Source organism: Sciurus vulgaris (assembly GCF_902686455.1).
Source record: "Sciurus vulgaris genome assembly, chromosome: 9".
NCBI classification, from domain to species: domain Eukaryota; kingdom Metazoa; phylum Chordata; class Mammalia; order Rodentia; family Sciuridae; genus Sciurus; species Sciurus vulgaris.
Genome location: NC_136469.1, coordinates 144302771 through 144325163, shown reverse-complemented (window position 1 = coordinate 144325163; position 22393 = coordinate 144302771). Strand labels below are relative to the sequence as shown.

Sequence of the window (22393 nt, the reverse complement as noted above, 5' to 3'; positions counted from 1 at the left end):
AAGAAAACCCCCCAGACTAAAATGTCATAAATGGTGTATGGCTGTAGTTCATCAGTGCAAACCTCACACAAAGGGTTGTTCTGAAGTATGGTTTCGGAATTCATTCTATTTCATCAAGATGTCCTAACAGGAACTCAAGCACAGGGAAACCCACTGACGTCGTAGCACCTGCAGTACTTCATCATCTGCTCCAACCTTGCCTCATTTACAGAACACTTTATTTTTTGAACTTCTTCCTTTTCAGAGCCTTCCATTCACCCTCCTGTGTGGCCAGGCTATTAAAAAGCTGCTTTACTCTTCGCTTTCTTTCCGCATCCCTATAAAAGAAGCAAATGCCCGTTTTTGGAGGATGTCTTGTGACCCAATGACAGTTCAGAACACACCAGCCTGCAGCTACCAAGTCCAACCCAAAGGGAAGGTCATGGGAGGTGGGTGGGGAAGGAGTTGCTCAGCCCTGCGGAGGCTGCTGCCTGCCAGGGGCCTGCAGTCCTGGTGATGGAGAGACCAGTTCCCCCTCCTGCCACACGCTCTTTACCGTTCCATGATCTCTGAGAGCTGCATCCTAGCCAGGAACTGGTTGTCCTTGCGGATTTCCCGGACAGCACCCTTGAACTCCCGCTTGTGTTTGTGGATCAGCCTCTTCCTTTCCTGTTCTTCCTTGCTGCTGCCTTGTTTCCTTCCAAACTCCAGGCTGAAAATGGAAAGCCAGTGAGCCAACAGCATTAAGGAGGCCAACCTCAGCCACAACCCCATGTCCTGTCCCAACACTCACACTTTGACCAGCCGAGGGGTGAACAACTTTAGTGGGACTGGCTTGCTCTTCTCACAGAGCAGCGGCCGGTAGAGCTGCTTTTGGTTTTCCATCTCTGCCAGTGTGCTTTGAAACAGCTCCTGAAACAACATGAAGAAGTTGGCAAGTGGCCACAGGTGCCACACGTCCGCAGTGCGTCCTCACCAACTTCTAGGGGCTCCACATCACGCCAACATGGAAAAGCCCAGTGGCCTTTGCAGCCACTCCTGCCCCACTGGTAAGTGAAGGTGGTGGCTGCTTCAGGAGCAGCACAGGAGTCCAGAAGGGGCCACTTTGCAGGAGGAAGGAGGCCATGTGCAACAGACTGGCACCCTGGTCCAGCTGAAAGGCTTTACTTAGGAGCGAGAAGTCACCGTATCTGTGCTTCCAGAACCGCTCACTCCCAGAGAAACTTATGCTATCAACACTCTTGATGGAAGTGCATGGAAAACCACCTTGCTCTGCTGAAGTGGCCTCTGGTCCTTGGAGTGAAGGTGCTATGGGGCAGCTGGCCCTTACCTTCAACATCAGACGGCTAAGGCACTTTCACTGAGGCCTTGGCTTTCAGAAGTCACTGGGAGTTCTGAGGAATCTCCTAGAAGCCAGCTTGCTAATATTGGTCCTACCTTTCCCCTTGCACAGCTATGTCCTGGAGCCCAAGCTGCTTAGCTTCCTGTGCCCATGGCATGGCTCAGCCAGCTATTACCTGAGTGCCCAGAAACCTACATATCCCATCATGCTTTCTTCGCCAGTCCAGACTGTGCAGGACCAGAGAGCTTCCCTGTCACTTAAATATCAGGGACAAGCCACAGTCACATCCACAGTGAGGTAAGTGGGTGCTTGTACAAGCATCTCCTCACTGGCATTTGTGGACGGGGACATGGTTTGCTCTAGGTTCGGGAGACTGGGCCAGGATCAGGACAGCCAAGCCACTGTCCTCACAGGGCTCACATCCTGGTGGGGCAGAGACGATGGTCAGGTATGCAGGGGGGGTCGCACTGTGGGGAGAGGCACGGGAAGCACAGTGGTGGTATTGGGAGGCCTGGCAGAGGAGTGGGGGCGGAGCCTTTGCTCCAGGGGGAGTTCCAAGCAAAGAAGCGCAAACAGGAGATCCCAGGATTTTTGAGCGGTGAGCCTGTGAGGCTGGAGCACGTGCAGAGGACAAGGAGGGCTACCAGGGTCCGGAGGCGAGCTGCTGCAGCACTCTGCCTTCTGTTCTTAATGACAAGGGAACAGCAGTGGAGGGTCAGGACTCAGAGGGTCACCCTCTGCTCTGCTGGCATTCTGGGCTGGCGCAGGATGACTTGAGCTGCAGGCGGCAGCAGGCGTGAGGGCGGCAAGTAGCCGAAGAGCCGGATGAACTGGAAGGTCTGGGACGACTAGAGGCCTGTGGTACCAAGGGCTCTTCAGAAGTGCGCACAGGAGTGCCTAGGTCCACTGAGGCTGGCGCTCAGGCTGTGGAGGGACCACCCTCAGAACTCACTGGGCAGCTGCAGAGCTGAGGTGCTTCTTGTGCTCCAGGCAGCTGCCCAGGTCCTCGGAGCTGGGCTCAGTGGGCTTTCTGTGCAGCTTCCTGGAGGTTCCGCAGGGCAACAGCATGGACCCACACTCTGCTTTTATCTAGACCACCCATATCACAGTTTTATTTCCCATTCATGTCTGATTTTGTAAAGATGGAGTCCTTGACTTAAAAAGCAACCTCAAGGACAAATATGCTCCACTAACCTAGTGAGGGCTCATCAACACATCCAAGTCCAGGCAGGGCACTCTGTGGCCAGGAAGGCTTACCTGGAGCTCATGTGGGTGGCTGCGGTCTGTCAGGTGCTGTGTCAGGAGGGCCTGGAGGGGCCTGGTGACGGCGTGGAAGGATGGCAGCGTGCCGTATATGACGGTGCAGTGCCTCAGCAGAGCCAGACACACAGCCAGGCAGGACAGTCTGCAAGGGCAGGAGACAGGCAGGATCCCTGCTTGTTCTGTGCCAGCCAGTCACTGGGAAACAGTAACCTGGGTGAAAAGGCCACCCCAGCCACGTCACCGAGAAGTCAAGTGGGGGCCCTCAGCTCGCCACAGGGGAGCATTCAGGAGTCCTGTGGGAGACACACTGCCAGCTGGAAAGGAGGGCCCCCTTTGCTTCCCAGCTTCATGGTGAAACTGAGCAGGTACGTCTTGAAAATAATCCATGCTCGAGGAAAGTTTTTAGACATCAACCCAAATAGCCTTGGAAAACACACTAGCTAAAAACAACGATTTCAGGTGGTAAATGAAAAGAGCCCACGTGCTCCACCAGCCTGGGGTGCCGTCTGCACATACCTGGTGTGGTTGGCCTCGGCCGCAGTCGGGGCCCTCGGCCCACTTGCCCAGTGCAGGGGGAGGCTTCCCCTCTGCCAGGTGGCCACATCCTCTGCATCAGAAACCAAGAGCAATTCGGAATTCTTCCCAAGCGCTCTGAAAGGGTGCACCAGAGTGGAACCTGAATTTCAAGCGTGAGAGGAGAGATGACCCGGGTGTCGCTGACCCACAGGACAAGCGCTGCAGCGCCTCTTCTCCCCAGGCTCCCTGGGTGTGCCAGATGTGGCACAGTCAATTCCAGGAGGCAGACAGCATGGAAACGATGCTGCCTTGGGCAGAAGTTTTGGCAGAGGGTGGTCAGAGCTGTGCCTAAACCCTGTCTTGGAGGCCAGTTGGCAACAGACTTTCTGTGGACCTACTTCGTGTGGTGTCAGGCTGTAGGCCTTGACCAAAGCTGTGGGAGATACAATTAAAACCTACAGGAAGAAACCAATTAGGTAGGAGAAAGGAAAGCAAGAGATGGCTAGGAGAGAGGATGAGGGCAGGTAGCTTCCCAGGTCTGAAGGATGGGCAGCAGCAAAGGCCCAGAGGGTGTGCAGCAGTCAACCCAGCTGCCACCTAGACACAAGGACACAGAGGGCGCAGCCTGCTGGGGGGAGCCTGGGCACGGCTGGGCAGAGCGTTGGTCTGTTGCAAACCTCCCACCAGGACAGGACAACTGCCCCTTCCCTAACTCTACTGCAGGACCCAGTGGTCTCTACTGCAGCTCTCCCTGACAGAACTGCTCTTGCTTCCCTCAATTCCTGTGGTGGGGATCTCATGGATGGCTGTGCCTCTCTGGTGCCCAATGCCGAGCTGAACAAACAGGTGTCAGCAGTGCCTGGAAATCAGTGCCACCAGGACCAAGGGAGCCACATGCAGGAAAGTCATGTCATGGAAGAAGAGCTGAGGGGCAGGCAGCAGAACTGGAGTACTGAAGAGCTACCTAGAAACCTCTTCAAAATAGTGCCTACCTAGGCCACTCACATGCAGGGTGTGAAGCAGCCCCTAGGTGTGCAGCAAGCTGGAAATGGGAGATGAGGCCACAGCCGCAAGGTTGGAAAAGACCCCAAACAGAACAGAGACCAAGCACCCATCATAGAGCCACGGCGGCAGCTGAGTGGGAGAAGCTTGCGGAAGGGAGTATCTGCAGGAGAAGCCCTGGAGCAGTGAAGGGCACAAGGCCAGGACCAAGTTCAGAGAAGACCTAGCCAGAAGGAGAACTCCTCCTCATCAACCACTGCTTCCCTGTGGCTCCTTCCTAAATCCTGGCAGTGAGCCATGTGAGCCTCATGAGAACACACGAAGAAAAACGCCAGGCCTGGGAGGCTCAGGCAGGAGAACCAGTTTTGAGCTTAGGCATTGAGGGCCAGCCTGGGCAACATCCTGAGACAAAAACAAAATGAAACCACCAAGCACCAGGCCCCGGGCTCCTCCCAAGCACAACCAATCCCCCAAATTAAGGCTGGCGTTCTGTTTCCTTCCTTGTGTGTGTGGAGCTGGGGACTGTACCTAGGGCCTTGCATGCTGGGCAAGCGCATTCCCGGCCCTACCTGTTTCTTTTCACAATATTGTTTCAACACATAAGACAAAAGTGTGTCAAAGCTTTTATGTGTACTTCTTGACAATAAGCCCTGGCTCCCAGTCTCTGCTCAGACTTGCCATGTGTGACTGCAGGACTGGAGAGCACATTCACTCAGCAGCAGGCTGAGTGCATGGGTGTGTGCACATGTGTATGCAGAGGAAAACAGATGCTACTCTGGGTGGCAGGACTGCAGAAGTGTTTATTTTTTCTTTGGGGAAATTACTTAAAAATTCTCAAGTACAATACATGTCAGGAAAGCGCCCACAAACCAACTCACCTTGGCTCTGCTTGTTTGGAGTTGCTATGTACAGAATCCCAAGAAGAAAATTAATAACCTCAGGTATGAACCTGTGAGACAAAGCCACGCATTCCAGAAACAAGCAGCACACAAAGAGGCCTTTCACCACGTCCTGGAGTGACAGCACTGGGCACTGGAAAGGAAGCCACAGGGTAAGTTGGTGCTCTGGAGCAACATTCTGGAGCATGTGTGAGGCAGACAACCTGACCGCCCAGGTGAGCCATGCAGCACCCAGAAGAGTCCTGCACCTGCTGAGGACACGTAGGGCAGAGGGCATGATCCTGAAGTATGGCCAACTGTATGCCTCACAAAGAAAAGGGAGCTAATACAACTCCAACCCAAAAGGGAACAAAGCCCCTATCAGATTTAGCGAGTTGACCAGATCCTTCCTGAGGTCACACCCTCAACTAACCGTGAACAGCTACACCAGAACCCCATGCCCAGCCCATCTGGAGAAGTGTTTAAGGGTACTGTGCCCCTTCTCTGACCAGAACTCCTGACCTCTCTGGTCTCACAGGCCCTGTAGACAATTGAGCTTTGGCTTGATCTCACGGTTAGGGTCCCTGGCCCTCAATAGTCATGCTCCTTTTCCATGAGGCCCTAAGATGTGCTGGGAAGAGGAGACACACCTTTGTGAGCAGCTGGCTCAGGCACATGAGGGCAGGGGTCACGACCGGGTGCCGGAAGTCAGAGGTTGGAAACAACAGCCCGACGATCTTCAAATAAATGAGCTGGAGAGAAAGTATTGCCACCAGATTACAGAAGGAAAATGAGGCGCAGTTAAACCACACCCTTACAAGGGGTCGAGAGGGGAGCTGGTTTTGAAAGTCCTGGTGAAACGCAGTCAGCATCTGTGGGTGCCATGCCCCACACAGCCAGGGATGTCCAGACTCCCAGCCAGGAGCCGAGTGGGTTGCTCATCTGTGAGCTCAGCAGAACCTCAGTGCTGGGGCTCCACACTCACACCAGGGTGCTTGGTGACCTCTGCAGAAGGAAGAGCGGCCCTTCCTGCTGTTTCTCTCCACAAGCCGCCTAAAGACTTCACTAGTCAGGAGCAGCAGCCCACACCGTAATTCCAGTGGCTTTGGAGGCTGAGGCAGGGGAATCGTGAGTTCAAAGCCAGCCTCAGCAATTTAGTGAGACCCTGTGGCTCAGTAGTTGAGCACCCCTGGGTTATTAAAAAAAAAAAAAAAAAAAAAGGACACCTTCATGTGTGCCTGGCTTACTGCTGTGCTCACTCAAAACATCACTTAGAAAAAGCACACAAACTGCTTAGCAAAACACACCGCTTGGCTTTTCTAAAGCACCAGGAAGGAGACAAGGCATTTTCAGTAGGTCCTGGTGCAGTCCCAGGTGTGGTCCCGGTTCCCGAGCAGCGAGCGGCCTGCCGCCAGCTGTTGCCTGGCTGTACTGAGGTGCAGCTGCAGGGGAGCCTCATCAGAGCCAGCCTTGCATGCGGCAGGAGGGTGCCTTCCGCAGACAACGGCGAGAACGCCCCCCGCCCTGGTCCACAGCACTGGCCCACTGGCTTGTCTCACTACAAAGACTCACAAGGGCAAAAGCTGCCACGAGCACAGCTGACAGTCTAGACCACGAGGGAGAAAAGTCTGTGCAGCTCACCACGGAGGACGAGTCTGTCATATAGAGTCTCACAGAGTCACTGAGAGAAAGACAACAACCCAAAGAAGGATTTGCAAAAAGGACAAGAAAAGCCTGTGCAAAGACATTAATTTCTTCAACGTGTGAAAACAATCTTAGCTTCATAGCAGAAGTAAAATAAAGCTACATCAAGATGCCATGATCTGTTTTTCATATTGGTAAAGAAGAGCTTGCTAAAGCTTAACTGGTGAGGTTCTGGGGAAATGAGCGTGTGGGGGGAGGCAGTGCCAAACAGCATCATGGAGGGAAACCACGCCGGCCCCTCTGTAAGCACCGGGCACTCAGAAGGCCACTGAACGGCCAGGCTGCGCTCCCCAGCAGAGAGAGGAATGACAGGCCTCCAAAGAGATGGGCTGCTGCTGACCAGAGGAAGCGGTGGGTGCTGCGGCTGGACACCTTGGGTAGGAGAGGTCAGCTGAAAGGACGGCCACCCACATGGGCCTGAGGCGGTGAGGGTGGGCCTGCTGTGCTGGGGCCCGGTCGGGAAGGCCTTGCTCTCAACGCACACGGCTGAACTGAGTCCCCTGTCAGCGCACCAAAGACCAGGCCCAAAGGTCAGGGGGCCTCTAAGATGGCACCTCCCTCCTGTCTTGGATGGATGCAGGGGCTGCGAGGCCAGCACGTCAGATGGGGCTGCATCGCCCCTGCGGGGTTGCTCAGGACAAGGCAGCCTCAGGCCCAGTGCTACGTCACAGATGCGGTGAGGATTCGACTGCAAGCTCTCTGATTAGGGATCCTCAAGGTGACACCTGGACACACTCCACCAGTCACTGTGATTCTAAAATCACAGTAAAAGGTCACGTCCCTGAGAAAGCAGGGGGCCCGACACCTCCGTGCCAGGAAGCTGCCACGACTGCGTTTCCCCACCCATGTGGCTCCTCTGCTTTTGATGGTGGTGGCAAGTCGTGCTTACAGGACACCTCTATGAGTCGGACACGGCAGGCAGCAGGTGACACTGACAGTGAGTCACCAGAAGGGTGGCTGGCAGATGAACTGCCCTGCCTGGGCTCTGCAGCATCTCAGGAACCCTTCTTATCAGGGGCACCAAGAAACCCTCCCAAAGCGTCCACAACTATGTCACTCGGACCCATGGGAACTTGAAAATAGCAGGCACACACCAGTGGGCCCCATTCCTCCTTCCTGGTCGGGCAAGGACTCTGGTATCACTGCAGAACTACCAGAGCGTTCTAAAGAACCCCGTGTCCTGCCTGCATTTGGGGGTTCTAAGGAAAACGAGGCCCAGGGAGTAGGGCTGAAGGGAGCCCTTGCCAGCTTCTCACACCTTTGCTCCTGTCTTGGAGCAACAGGACAGTGGCCGTGGTCTCCACAGCTGTGCACAGCGCTGATGGGACTGTGAGAGATGCCACCTCCAACCCTCACACCGTCCAATCTGGGTGGGGACCATTATGGTTATTGCCCCTTTACAAATAAGAATAGAGGACTGGAGAGCCTTAAGGACAAGCACCCGGGCCTGGACCCTGGGCAGCCTAGCAGTGCCCACTGAGAGAGGCAGAGACAGGGTCTCAGAGACACAGCTCCAATGTTAGTGTCTAGAGCTGCACCCAACACCCACCGGTTAGGCAGGTGAATGTGAGAAGGGTGCTGGGTCGAGGCTCAAGCAAGAGGCCAGCAGACACCACTATGTCACATGCTGGGGAGTGTTAATCACTGCTGTCACTCAACACGCTGGAAAGAGGGACTGGGGGCACTTCACGTCAGTACTCCTGCCCCCACCCCCCAAGAATTGGCCCCGGGGCGCTTCACCACTGAGCCACACGCCCAGCCCTTTCCTATATCATTCTGAGGCAGGGTCTCCCTACGCTGCCCAAGCTGACCTTGAACCTGAGACTCCCTCCTGCCTTCTCCTCCCAAGTTGCTAAGATTGTAGGCATGTACCATGGCACCCAGAGCAATTCTTCTTCAAAGATACTAAAATTAAAAATGCCATATAAGGCTGTTTATAACAGGAAGGGTCCCTAGGAAAACACAATGGTTCTGTTCACCTTAAAGCATCTTTGCTATTAAGACTATATATAGCCAGGCACAGTGGCACATGCCTGTAATCCCACTGACTTAGGAGCTGAGGCAAGAGGCTCACAAGTTTGAGGCCAGTCTCAGCAACTTAGATCCTGTTTCAAGTTGAAAATGAAAAAGGGCTGGGATGCTGGGGATATAGCTCAGTTGATAGAGTGCTTGCCTCACATGCACAAGGTCCTGGGTTCAATCCCCAGCAACATACACACACACACAAGAAAAAGGGCTGGGATATAGTTCAGTGGTAAAGTGTCCGGAGTTCAATCCCTAAGGCCCCCGAACCCCTAGCAAAAAAAATTAGATATAGCCCTGTCCACATGGACCCAAACCAGAATCTATCAGCAACCTCAGACAACTGCTAGGGGATGACTGTCCTCTCAGGCCTGCTGTAGTCCTCTCCCCACCAGTTGGATGCTCCAGGGCACAGCCAGCCTCTCAAGGAAAGCCACAGTCCTCTGTGTGAGGCCACACCGAACCTGACTGTGGTGGCCGAGGACCACAGCTAGAACCGTCTTGCTCACCACATCCAAGCCTGGAAACGCTGCACGGCCTTTGGTCTCAATCATTTCTTCCATCTCGTGCATGGCATCTCGGAGAACAAACTGCATGGAGCTGCTTGCAGACTCGGGAAACATCTGGCAGAGATTATATAACTGCCTGCGAAGCAGAGACTCAAATCAGGAGAGAACTCCAGACAACAAAAACGCAGTGAAAACTCTTGAAGAAATTCTTCTGTGCAGTCACCTGCTAATTGTGCAAGTCAGGAAGGGAAGCCTCTAGGTGACCTTTTAACTTGCTGGAAGCCCTCACACGTCAAGGGCCTGACCACCCGGCAATGCAGCAGCTTGAGAACCCACTGTTTCCCTACTGCTGTCTGCCAACCTTCCTGATGACCCAGGCAAGTTTTCTTTTTCTTTTTTAGGGTACTGGAGAGCAAACTCAGGGCCCAGTGCATGCTAGCTAAATGCTCTACCACTGAGCCACATCCCCAGCACTTTTTACTTTAGACAGGGCCTCACTAAGTTGCTGAGGCTGGTCTCAAACTTGCAGCTCTCCTGCCTCAGCCTCTAAAGTAGGTGGGATTACAGGCATGCACCACCGCTCCTGGCTCGATAATTTCCAATGGTGTTTTATAATCACTGTACTTAGTTTTGCCATTTCCTAAACATCTGGGAGTACCTTTTGAGTGGTGGTGGCAGAAACACCTCCATTCGTAACCTCACTGCTGTTGGAGCACAGGCCCGTGTCAGCCGTGGTGCTTTACGTATGGACTCATCCACTCCTTGCAGACACTTTGTAAGAGTGCCCTTCTGTGTACGCCAGCATGCCAGTGGAGTGAGGGTCAGAACCCACCCTAGCCATCCCTTTGTAGGACACAGGAGTTCACTGGCTCAAGGAGACCAGCCTCGTCAGGATCCAGAGGTGTGAAAGGACCTGGACCATGGGGCTCAAGTTCTGTGAGGGACAACACAGTCTGCCATGTATTCCGGATACTTCCCAGCCGTCCAGACTTTGAGCTTCACTGGGGAATGAACTGAACAAACGAGCCGCCTGATGCTCTAAGTGAATCTGAGGGGTTCAACTGTTTAAAGTCAATGTGTTTGTATTTAAGTAATCTTGTCTCTGGTAACGGAGCAGCCCAGAGTGGGAAGGGGTCATTAATTCACTGCCATGGGTTTGCTTTGTGAGACTTGCTTACAAGCTCTGGGGGCAGTCCACCTACCTGCCATGTTCACGTCACCAGCCTACCTGCCTTGATGACCCTAACCGGGAGAACCACTGTTCAGTTTGGCCCCACGTCCTTGCGAACATAAACATTTTTTACTTACACAACCAACTTATCAATTACTTTGAGGTCTGGTGGATCACTTGTAGCCAAATCTCCAACATATTCCAAAAGGAAGCCAAACAGTTTCTGTAGGAACATGAATTGGGAAGAGAGCTTAGTGCCAAGCACCAAGAACATCGCCACAGGCACATGACTTCCATCACCCAGTCTGGCAAAGAAGGTAGTCAAGGGACCTCCTATGCAGAATGCAGAGGCTCAGAAGGGCACAGGGACCCCAGGGGGCAGAGGAGGGAAGCCAAGGGCCAGGTGGCACTTGCACAGATGGAGACACAGTCATCAGAACTAACAGGGTGGTGCAATGGGCGCGCTCCACCTGCGAGTGAGGGGGCGGGCATGTGCCCGTCGCTGTGGGCGGAGCCACTGGATGGCCGTGAGCTTTTTGCTCTCATGTGAAAGGAAGGGCCTGTGCCAGGTCTTGGGAAGGTGCCCGGTGCCCAGGGGCGGTGCCCCAGCCCCTTCATTTGTGACCTCAGGCCTCCCTGGTGCTCTGACGGGCACCTCATGCTCCCAGTACTCAGCACCTTTTTTTTTTTCTCTCTTTTTAAAAAATATTTTTTTAGTTGTAAATGGACGCAATACCTCTATTTTACTTATTTATTTTTACTTGGTGCTGAGGATCGAACCCAGTGCCTCGCAAGTGCTCAACCCCTGAGCCACAACCCCAGCCTATAGCATCTCTTAAACTCCAACGTACTTCTAATTTTTCCTTGTTTCCCACTGCGAGACTTGGATGGTTGCATTTCTGAATTCGCTCCACCACCAAAAGCTGCTCTTCCATTGATCTTCCCGATAACACAGATCTCAGCTCCTCGTAGGATTCAGGAGCTGCCGAACACAAACATTCTTCACTCACGGTTAGAACAAGCATGGCTCCCACCTGTGCCGACACAGGTGGACACCAGACACTAAGCAATCCCCTCCTCTGCCTTCACACAGATAATGCAGACCTGTTCACAAGCACACCTGAGTGAACTGGGCTATCTAGCAGTGACCACGCACCTGAGGATGCCTCAGTGCATTTGTGACCGCCCACCTTCCCTTGAGCAGAGTTTGCTTCAGGGGTCACTTGGTGACAGTGCCAGTTTTAACGCCCCAGTGTCCCAGATGAGCTGGAAGGAGATACAGAGCTAAGTGATGCTACCTCCCAGGACTCTTACCCTCAAAGGTCGTGTCCATGGGGCAGCCTCACTCCTAGCTCTCCTCTGGAAAGCCCTCCAGTCACAGGACAATTCAGGATTACTTACTTGAACTAGTTTTTCTGTGTGTCCCAGACCAAACACCCTCCATCTTATGTAAAAACTGTTACGTGGCCAAACAAGTGCTCAGGTCTGAACACAAGCCTCGCAGTCGCATCGAGGTCCCACCCTGGGGCCCACACAGAGGTGTGTCTGTCTCATCTGCATGCAGCCCACAGGAACTGTCCACAGGCCCAGGAGAAGCCCCGACCTGCAAAGATGTAGGGCAGCTCAGCTCTGGCAGCTTCGGGAGTGTGCTGGTCACTTCTCAGTCTCTTCCCAGGAGTCTGCCCTTGCTCTCTCTGTGGCTGCTCGTCCTCCTCCCCGCTCTCTGCACTAGGGCCCAGGTCTGAGTGGCTGTCCGGGTGCCCGCTTTCCTCTTCACTCTCTTCCTCGTTGTTCCCGTGGCTTCCGGTTTCCCTGCTTAGTTCTTTGTGGACACCTTCCTCAACATTCATCTTCCCATCCTAGAAAAGGACCAGAGACCATGGGCATCGCTGTGCAGAGAGCACAGCTGGCCATTCTGCAACTACACCACAGGTACAGGTGCTTTCCTACCCGACTGTCCCCTGGTCTGGGCCTCCTTGCCCACCCCCACGTATGCTGTCCTCAGCCACAAGAGATGAAGGTTCTAGAATGGTTGGAGGTGGTCTGTCTCTCCAGGGTTCCTGTGCTGGACTCTTGGTCCTCAGTATGGTGCTATGAGAGGTGATGGCATCTGTAAGAGGTGGGGTCTACTGGGAGGCCTTTGGATCAGTAAGGCACTGTTCTGGGAAGAAATCATGGGTTCTCCTTGGACACCGGGGTGAGTTCTCAGGAGAGTTGTTAAAAAAGGTATGAGCCTGGCCCCTTTACCTCTCTTGACTTCCTGTCTGATCATGTGATCACTGTCTCCTGCAGGCACTCAACCACCATGATGCCCTCCACCATGAGGCCTTCACCAGTTGAGACGATGATGTTGCCAAGCCCTTGAATGTCCAGAACCATGAGCTACATAAATCTCTTTCCTTTATAAAATCATTGAGCCTCACGTACTTCATTATAGTAGCAAAAAATGGACTAATATAGGCTCCCAGCGAGTCCTGCCAGGACTGGAAAAGGTTTCTGTCTTGCCAAGGAGCTGTGTAGACTGGGAAGGTGTCCACTGTCCGTGGGTATCAGCGGTTGTGAGGGTTTCTGCATCATGCCCTTGTTGGAGGTTGAGAATACAGAGGGTAGAAGCGGCTTCCTGATTTGGGGGAGTGACCCCAGGTTTCTGCTATTCCAGATAACCTTGGACTTTTCTGCCAGCACCCCGTTTCCTGTCTTGGGCCCTTTTCTGCTCAAAACAGCAGCCTCTTTTTCTGCTTTGAGTCTTGATATACTCTAAAAGGACAAGTGGGTAGAGGCCTTACACATTTTGTGAACAAAAACTGTACCAGTCTAGAAACCTGATTACTCAAAAATATTCAGAGTTATAACCTTGAGTCAGCTCTCTGGTGTCACGCTAGGATCCTACAGATAATCAGTTACAAACTGTAGGTTAGAAAGTGCTTGATGCCAACAGCTGATAAAGCAGCCTGTCGTGGTTTGTTGCCAGGCACCTTCTGGGAGGGAGGGAGGCAGAGTACACGCAGGCTTCTCTAGGAAGCGCTGCAGCTGACCCCATGAGTACGCGGACTAAAGAACTTTAAAAAGAAAGAAAATGAAGCCAAACCTCTTACTTTGTAAGAAAGCAAGCGCCTATCATCTTTGTCCAGCACGAAGCCATCGTTTAAATCATCTGCTGACATGTGTTTTGGTTTCTTCACACTTTCATCCTCCTTTCCAAGCATTCTTTGAAGTCTTTCAGCCTGACAGGAAGGAAAGAGAAGCCACATGGTGTGATCAGATATGAAAGGACGTGTGTGTCCTTGTTCCTGACAACAGGCCTCCAGCCGGCTTTCTGCCATCTTCACTCAGACAAGTGAACACTCGGAGTCAAAGTTGTGTGGAAGACATCCTTATTTAATAGGCACTGTTCAATCTTTGTGATAACACTTTCCAGTCACAAGAAAGCAAAACCTGTTCCTCTAAGGTCTCACTCTAATGGAGCTCAAGAGACCTCCCTGTTTGTAGTACTCTGGGTGTAGAAGAGACCTGTAGTGTGGTTACTTTAAAACAGTCAAGTGTAGAATAGTATGTCTCTATCTTATTTTTGTTTAAATGCAATAACATTTAAAAAAGTTTTTGCACAGAAGAAAACTAAGAAAGCAATACACTCACTATATTATTAGCAGACATTTTTAGGTAGAGGAATTGTAAGGAATGTCCATTTTTTATTTGGTGTGCTTGGGTATTAAAGCATTTTATTGCACATTTTTGCTTTTGTAATTAAAAATAAAAAGGCTTACAGTCACATCAATACAAACTTTAAACACACTATCTTTAGCACATCTTTCAAAATAGAGCAGAAAGGGCTAGAAGCAAAAGGCAGCGACCGAGTCTTACACAGGAAGCCGAGGTTCCCCAGGGGCCGCCCCGCCTGCTGTGCAGCAGGCCACCCTACCTCCAGCTTCCTGAGTCGCCCTTGCTCCTCCTTGGCCAGCTCCTCTTCCGGTTTCCTCCTGTTAGAAGGTCGTGCCTTCATTTCAAAGCCAAGCTCCCGGACCATCTTGTCGTAGGCGTCAGGCTAAGGTGCAGAGAGGACACTTTGTTTTTAACACAGTTTAAGAAAAAGAAAAGATCTGTGTGGCGGGCTTTGCTTTCCCACACACCTGGCGAGGGCCCCTCAGGGTATGGAAGAAGCTAAATCACCATGGAGTCTTCTCTCAGAGAAAGCTGTGCTACAGATGGCCACATGATGTCACCAAGTGAACCCTAGGTTTTCCCTAGAATCCAGCTGTTCAAACAAGGATACTATTTTCCAAAAATTCAGACATAAGAAAGAGCAGAGGGGAGCGGCACTGCCCAGAAGCACACTCAAGGTGCGCACGCAGGACACACGGCGGCGTGGGACAGGGAGGGTCAGACCCAGCCTGGAGTCTCCACCTCACAGCCCTTCTCACCCTAGGCACACAGACCACCTCACGCAGACGCTAGGGAAGCTCCAGCCCAGCATGGCGCATGGCAGGTGTTCAGCGGAGATGCACAATGCAAGCCTGTCCCAACAGAGGAAGGCCAGGGAGGCATCCTGGCCTGTCTTTTTTCCAAAGAAGAATCAGGTTTACAATGTAGGTTCACTGCAGTTTTCAAACCCTTAATTCCTACCTTAGGATTCTCTTTTTTCTCCCTCTTCTCTGACTTGGGAGTTTTGTGGGATAGGAGGGTCTGGATTTCTTTCCAGTCTTGGTCCAGCTTCTCTGTGAGCTCAAGGGCATCTTCTCGTTGTGCCTGTCTCTCTCTCTGGAAAAAACAGACATATACTGTGTCACTGATGGACTTCAATTTACATCAGTGCCAACAAAAAGGAGGGCACAGGGGAAGCCAGGCTACTCTGTTCATCTAGATGCCCCACACAGCTCATTGCGGGTTTCAAGCAGTTAGGTTCTGCACACCCTGACACACCCAACACCAAGCCAGCAACCGCCCGCAGGAATTTTGTGCTTGGTAAGATTAAAATGATCAAGATTAAAAAGAGGGCCGCGGTCGTGGCTCAGTGGTAGAGCACTTGCCTTACACATGTGAGGCACTGGGTTCGATTCTCAGCATGACATATTAAAAAAAATGAATAAAATAAAGGTCCATCAAAAAAAGATCAAAAAGATCAAAATTCCTCTCTAAAATGAAATCTCTTATTAAATTCAGAGTATCTAATGAGCCTTAGAATGTACAGGGAGAAAAAGTACAAGCTGGGCGTGGCTCGTGCTGGAGCCCCCACAGAAAGCACGGCTGCCCACCTTCTCTTGCTTTGACTTTGCAATGAGCTCTTCAATCAGTTCTTTCCGTGACTTTGGTTTTCCCCCTTCTTCGCCTTCCTGCTGAGACGTCTTCTTGTGAAGGAGTCCCCTACCTCCGAAGTGGGCGGCAGTCAGCTCAGCTAGAAACAGTAGAAAACACCGCCGTGAAGACGGGGCCCTGGGTTGGTAGGCACCGTCTGCCGCACTCTGCTCACCCAAGGCTGCCGACCTCAGGGAAACTACAAAGCCTGCAGGCCAGCCAACCAGTGACTCCACCAGCTACTCAGAGCTCTCTGGGCGACCCTCAGCTTGACACTCCATGTCCCCCTTCTCAGACACCAAGCGAGTGGGCCCTTGTTTTCCCCTTCCGTCGGATCATTCTTTTATTGCTCCCAGGTCAACAAACTCTCCTGGTCACCTTACACTGCCCCCAAAGGGCTATCTCTGCTCCATCTTTAATCCCATTGCTCCCCAGCTCTGCCCTGCCTTTCTTCTAAAATGGAACCCTGCTGCTCTGTAATCAGTTCCTGGTCCTCCTCTTAACATCAGCAGTGCTCAACACATCTCTCTCTCCGCCTAGAAATGCTGTCTGCTCGGCTCTGGCCACCGCTCGCCTGCAGCCGCTCCAGCCTCCTGTTCTCCAGCTCTTCAGGCTGCAGTTCCTGCCATCTCTCTATCCATTCTTGCTCCTGTGGTGGCTTCAGTTGCTCTCCATGCTGGCACCCTTTAGCTGCCCTCCGGCACTGTCCCGCGGCTGTCTCGCAGGCACTGCACACTCCCCAGCTCGTCTGTCCCGGTCTTCTCCATCTCCCGAGAAGGGCGCCTCCTCTTCCCTCACACCTATATCCCGCTCACTAGTAAACCCAGTTGACTCATCCTGTCAGATGAACAGACTCCACGGCACAGACCTCTCTAAGGCTTTCTTCCTGAGCGAAAGCCAAACTCCTATGTGTGGCCAGAGGTCCTGCTGTCTGCCTATTACCACTGCCTCCTGTCCTCTCAGCCACCAGCCAGCCTGCTGCTCTACCTCAGGCACTCTGGACTCACTGTTCCCTGTGGGGATGCTCTCTGCTCACATGGCCCTTGAGACTGTGGAAACACACCATCTTCTCGGGGAGGCTGGTCGTGACTTCCAAAGGCACATTCCAGTCCTCTCCTGGCTTTGTTTTTACTCTCACCTTTGATTAGACAGCATAATTTAGTGACAGGTTTTGCTCACTGTCTGGGTCCCCCGTGCAACAGGAAATGCAAGAAGGCACCCTTCACAGCCTGTGGTTTGCCCCACAGGCTGCTTCGACTCCTGTCATGAGCTTTGCTGCCTCAGTCTTCCAGGCACTGAAGACAAAGCTTTGCAAGTCAGTTTTAGTTCTGTGTAGCCTTGCTCTGAAGATGCTGGAAAATGGGACTTACCCTTAACTTACGAGAAATGTGAGCACATTAATATCATGCCTGCAACTTTATAAACAGGACCCAAGATTATTAGACTTGAACTGAGTTCTCAACACAGTGTTAATCAAGGCCAAGATTGAATCTGTTTCAAGTTACCATCTGCAGATAGGGCTCAATATTATTACCTGCACAAATGACCATAACTGGTTCTATAGGAAGACTGGAAGATGTATGTACACATCACTGGTACAAAGAGGTCAGGATTTATAAACAGCAGGCAACAAAGCAGTGCAGTTTAGTGCAAAAGAGCTGTCTTGCAAGTCAGTGAGATCAGTTCATCCACAGCTTGACTCATCTCTGGTGCAGTTAAACCACTGTGGTGCTTCAGTAAGAAAATGTGCTTTATTAATGCTAAGGTGCTTTCTCAGCTTGTGTAAGCAACTACCTTCCTACCTACCTGTATCATTCTAAAGTTCTGAAACTTTTTAAAAAAAGCCAAATGCAGAATTTACTGAGAGGTGAAACTTGTGTGAGACAACATTCTCTGAGAAGAGCAGGAGAATTTCCGTGAGCCCTCAGGTCTGTGTGCAGCACCTCCCACTTACCAGACAACGTTCCTTGTTCCTCAGCATCACTGTCACTATCCACGATGTCGTTATGCTTTTCTATGTCTGCTAAAGACTGGCCATAATGGGTTAATTCTTCATCTTCATTTAGGTTGTAAATACTTTTTTTCTCATGATGTCGCTGACAAAAGTGTGAGGAAAATCAGTTGTCCAAAATTACCACATTTATTTCTCAGCAAAAAACAATTATTTTTCCATTACATGTGAAATATGATGACGAGGCCTAACCAGCCTTAAGATTATGCTAGGTCACATGATCGATGATTTAGGTTTAAACAGAACCCATGGAGGGAAATTCCTAAACAAATCAGTGGGTGAGGCTAAGTTACCGGTAACTCAAGCAGTCCTTCTTCCTGCCATCAAAGTCTTTCCACCACTTCTCTCCCCCAGCTGCTGCAGGTTGGCCCTTTAGTTAAGAACTTCAGTAGTGGTTGCTGCCATCTGCTCTGGTTATGATGTTTGTCCATTAAATAACTAGTATCTGCAGAAGGTTATGTCCCCTTTTGCCTAACCTGACAAGATATATCCCCTGAACTGGCAGGCAAGTATCCACAAAGGTAAATGAAGAGAATCGGCCCTCTCTTTGAGCTTCACTTCTTTGTAAAATTTACAGCAAAGACTCTCCTCCATTTTTCTTTTTATACCTGTTGTTCCAGAGCAAACCTCTTCATCATCTTTTCCTCTGGGCTTATGTTGCTGTTGTACTCCCCAAAGCGTTTATCTGTAAACACATTGGACTTATCCCTGTCTTTGTACTCCTTCAGTAGAGTCTGTGTACGCTGAAAAAGACATAAACAATCTTTACAAAAAAATTCCCGCAATTGCCACTAAAGGGAGCATCAGAATGGTGTGTATTTTAAAGTTCACAGCTGTGCACTGTGATGTCAAAAGTCCACCCACACTACTTCATGTCTTCCCTAGTAAGAACTTTTTTTTTTTTTTGGTACTGGGGATTGAATTCAGGGGTACTTTACCACTGAGTCACATCCCCAGCCTTATTTTGTATTTTATTTAGAGACAGGGTCTCACTGAGCTGCTTAGCACCTCACCATTGGCGAGGCTAGCTTTGAACTTGCAATCCTCCTTTCTCAGCCTCCCGACCCGCTGGGATTACAGGTGTGTGCCACTGCGCCCGGCTAGAACAGAACTTTAATAAGCAAAAAATCAACTCACTCTCAGCTGATGGAATAATCATTTTCCTCTTTAGAGTCTACCTAGAGCTGAAAGAAAGGAGAGGCCAAAAGCATTAAGAGCAGACTAAAGATGCTGAACTGCTCTTTCAGCTGTTGCAGCTGCCTCAGGATTCAAAGTGTTCACTCAGGCCTGATTCACTTGGAAAAACAGAGTAAGTTTGGATTCCTTCTATCATGGAGGGCGGTTATTTCTTGAAGATACTCCTAAGAAATGCAGAGTTGTGCTTTGCATGTGACACTAGGTCATAAATGAGCTTATCAAATGGGGGAAGTTCATACCTTATCAAGCAAGGCACTATTTTAAACACAGAATTCAACAATCAATATCAAGAATCAAACAATTTAGTATTCTTCCACTAGCAGCAATTAATGAGTTCCATGTCATTCAAGGCTGGCTTTCCTTGGAGTTGAATTCCCTAAAGCGGAGATCAGATAGGAAGTGAGGAATGACTATGACCTCTGAGACCTGAGCTGGCTGCAGGAGGAACCTCGCCCTATCACAGACATTATTCTGTTTGCTCAGAGACTACCAATTAGCAGGAGCTTATACATGACCAGTGATGGAAGAAGTGGCGCCCAGGCGGGATCATCACAGTGGAGACCCTGCAACGATCCAATGTGGTGGCTTTACAAACCCTTCAGCACAAGCAGGGCACCTTGACAGGTATTCAAACCCCTATTCCAAGCCTAGACTGGAAAGTTTCTTGTACTCTTCGGGGATTCCTGGGCAAGTCAAACGCGTATCTCCAGGAGGCCCAGACCTGGACCTTAGACCTGAGGGGCATGGAGAAGTTATCCAGGTCTGGGGAGGAGTACTCCCATGACACAGCACCTCTGTCCCCTCCTCACAAAGGCCTGAGAGGTACAGTCCAGAGCATGGACATGCATTCCCCTGGCTTCAACAACTCCTAGCCAGGACTTTGGAAGGTGCTTAACATCTGTCCCCAGTGGCCACTCTGCTCAAGGAGACACCCACCTACCTCAGGCAACCTGGAGAGGGTTACATGAGGCAATCAGCAATCACTAGGAAACCGCCCCAGCCTGTAGTGTCAAGCACTAGAGTCTGGGTTTGGATCTTAACCCCACCACTTCCAACCTGAAGGTTATATACTTATTTCCTGCCTCAGTTACCCCAGGTTTAAAAGGGAGGTAACGGTATTTCCTTCACTAGTCTGTGAGGATTTTTAGCACAATGCCTGATCTACTATAAGGGACTACATTAGTAACCATTTTTTTTTTTTTTTTTTTTTTTTTTAATTTTCAGGATTGGTGATTAAACCCAGGACCTGGCATATGCTAGGCAAGGGCTCTACCCCTAATCTATACTCCAAGCCCCTTCTATTTTACCTTGAGTCAGGGTCTTGCTAAGTTGCCCACACTGGCCATGAACTTGCCATCCTCCTACTTCAGCTTCCCGAGGAGCTGCGATAATAGGTGAGTGTCACCACTTAACTGTTGTAATTTATTTTAGGATTGAAGGAAGTGAGGCACAGCTATAAAGTGATGGTGCTGGGACTGCCTTCTCACTGCTGCACTATAGTGCTGTCCCAAAGTGCCCTAAGCAACCAGAGAAGACAACTGGGACAGCCCCTTTACTCCCCAAGGACTAGCACACATGCAGGGACCCAGGCCTACAACCCGAGCCCTGTGTGCCTTGGCTCATGCACACATCCTTTGAACTCGGCTGCATGACTGGCTGTGCCCCAGCTCTGAGCTCTTCACTTGCATGACTTGCTCACATCCTTCACTGCACTGGGACAATGTACTTCTACCTATCCCAAGATAGGCCAGCCACTCAACCCACACAGCATGAATGTGACTCCTATGAAGAACTTTCTGACTTTCCTGATTATCATACAGTCTTCTGACTGTCACCTCTGTCTACTTCTGGTTCCTTCAAGTATCAGTTCCTACCACGGGCTGAGCCCTGGGAACTCGGTGGGGAGTCACAATTCCCCTCTCTTCAGATATGAGAGGTATTGGCAAGCTGCCCTATTTGGGCTGTGGGGCTTGGGAGACTATTCAAAGTAATGACTTGGTGCTGGGGGTGTAGCTTAGTAGTAGAGAGCCTGCCTAGCATGCACAAACAAGCCCCAGCAGCAACAACTAAAAAGAAATGGTGACTTGAGCTGGCACTTTAGCAACTTTGAGAGGCAAAGCAGTCTGTCCTTCTTGGACAAAGTGAGCTGCAAGAGGCAAACAAGGATAACAGGTTGAGTCAGACTGTGAAGGAGTCTGGCAATGACAAGGCAAGATATCTAACGACAGAGACATTTAGAGAATGCTCACTAAATACTGGTGTACTCATAATGCTCATAACCCCCACGAGAGGAGGAATGTGCATTATTATCACTTTAAAATGAGAAAACCAAAGACAGATGTCCCTCCACTAGAGGTTACAGGCCTACCCTACACCACTGGCATTGGAGTGTGCAGGGCTGGACTCTTGTCTGTGTCAGTCATCTATCTGTCTTGCTATTACAGTGATGGCAACTCTTTCTAGTAGTTACCTTCCATTGCATTAGAGATCACCTGCTGGCATACTGTATGAAGGAATATAGATCAGAGCTCTTGATGGCAACTCGCTTATCTCTAGCTCCCCAGTAGCTAGATTGGGCAATCAGTGTAGCACAAAGGCTTTGAAGACATTGGATCCCGAATGCAAGCCCCAGCCCTTATTGTGTGTGTGACCATGGGAAATTCAGTTTTTCTTCCTGTGCCTTAATTACTTCCCCAACTTCATAATGCATGTTCCTCAGAGCAACTGTAAGAATTGTTTAAAAAGACCGTATCTCAGCACTTGCATATAGAACGCCATTGTGAACTTAATTTTTTAAGAAAGGTGCAGAACACTGGACAGAGCCATGGGCACGGGCGAGGTGGGAAACGCGCGCGGAGACCGTCCACAGCAGGCAGCCTTTCAGTTACTCCCGCGGCGGCGCAGCGTCCTGGGCCACCACCGACCCCGAACGCGCGGAGCTCGGAGCACGGGGATCGGTCAGGCCGCGCTGTGCAGGACGCCCGCGGCTCCCCAGGGCTCGACTCCGCCGGGCAGTCAGAGGCGTCAGAACCACGCACGTGGCGGGACCTGCCCACGCCACACCGAGGCGCCGAGGCGAACCGGCCCGGGCCATACTGCAATCGGGGAAACGCAAGGACGACAAGCAGAGCCTCACCTTCCTGATGGCCCGCGCGCGAGCCACGCCGGGCAGCCCCACGTCGTGGCGCGCCTTCCTGCCCAGGATCTGGAACTTCTGCCTGTTGACCTTCACCTCGAACGGGTTGGGGTTGGCCCGCGCCGCGCTCCCGCGCGCCCCCGCCGGCGCCCGAGGAGCCGGCCTCCGCGCCGCGCGCGGCCTGGCCTTCCCCATGCCGTGCGTTTCGCCGCGCCCGCGCCTGCAAGTCAGGGAACCGCGGCCGCCGGTGGCAGCTCTTCCCTACGGAAATGCGCGCCCGGCCGCGGACGCCGCCGAGCCTCGTCTCGCGATAACTGCCCACCGCCCAGGTTCTCACGAGACCTAGACTCGTCCAAGAAGACGCCCGCGGGCTC

General features: G+C 51.6%; 1 protein-coding gene across 1 annotated transcript; it reads right to left on the bottom strand.

Moving 5' to 3' along the window:
* Positions 1-27: 27 nt before the first annotated feature.
* NOP14 (NOP14 nucleolar protein) lies at positions 28-22302 on the bottom strand. Its single transcript, XM_079154399.1, has 18 exons — positions 22020-22302; positions 18295-18429; positions 17630-17771; positions 15636-15775; positions 15007-15141; positions 14306-14428; positions 13482-13610; positions 11990-12245; positions 11238-11368; positions 10524-10609; positions 9216-9351; positions 5631-5732; positions 4981-5134; positions 3101-3260; positions 2579-2726; positions 773-891; positions 536-691; positions 28-317 (listed from the first exon to the last, which is right to left on the bottom strand). The coding sequence occupies exons 1-18, from the start codon at positions 22212-22214 to the stop codon at positions 218-220; spliced, it is 2547 nt and encodes an 848-aa protein (XP_079010525.1). The 5' UTR covers positions 22215-22302; the 3' UTR covers positions 28-217.
* Between the last annotated feature and the right edge of the window lie 91 nt (positions 22303-22393).

Coding starts and splice junctions, on each gene's coding strand:
- NOP14 (XM_079154399.1), bottom strand. CDS start 22,214: ATGGGGAAGGCCAGGCCGCGCGCGGCGCGGAGGCCGGCTCCTCGGGCG. Junction 15,142..15,635: donor CAAAGTCAAAGCAAGAGAAG/GTGGGCAGCCGT, acceptor TGTTTTTTCCAG/AGAGAGAGACAGGCACAACG. Junction 2,727..3,100: donor GCCGAGGCCAACCACACCAG/GTATGTGCAGAC, acceptor CTGCCCTTGCAG/ACTGTCCTGCCTGGCTGTGT.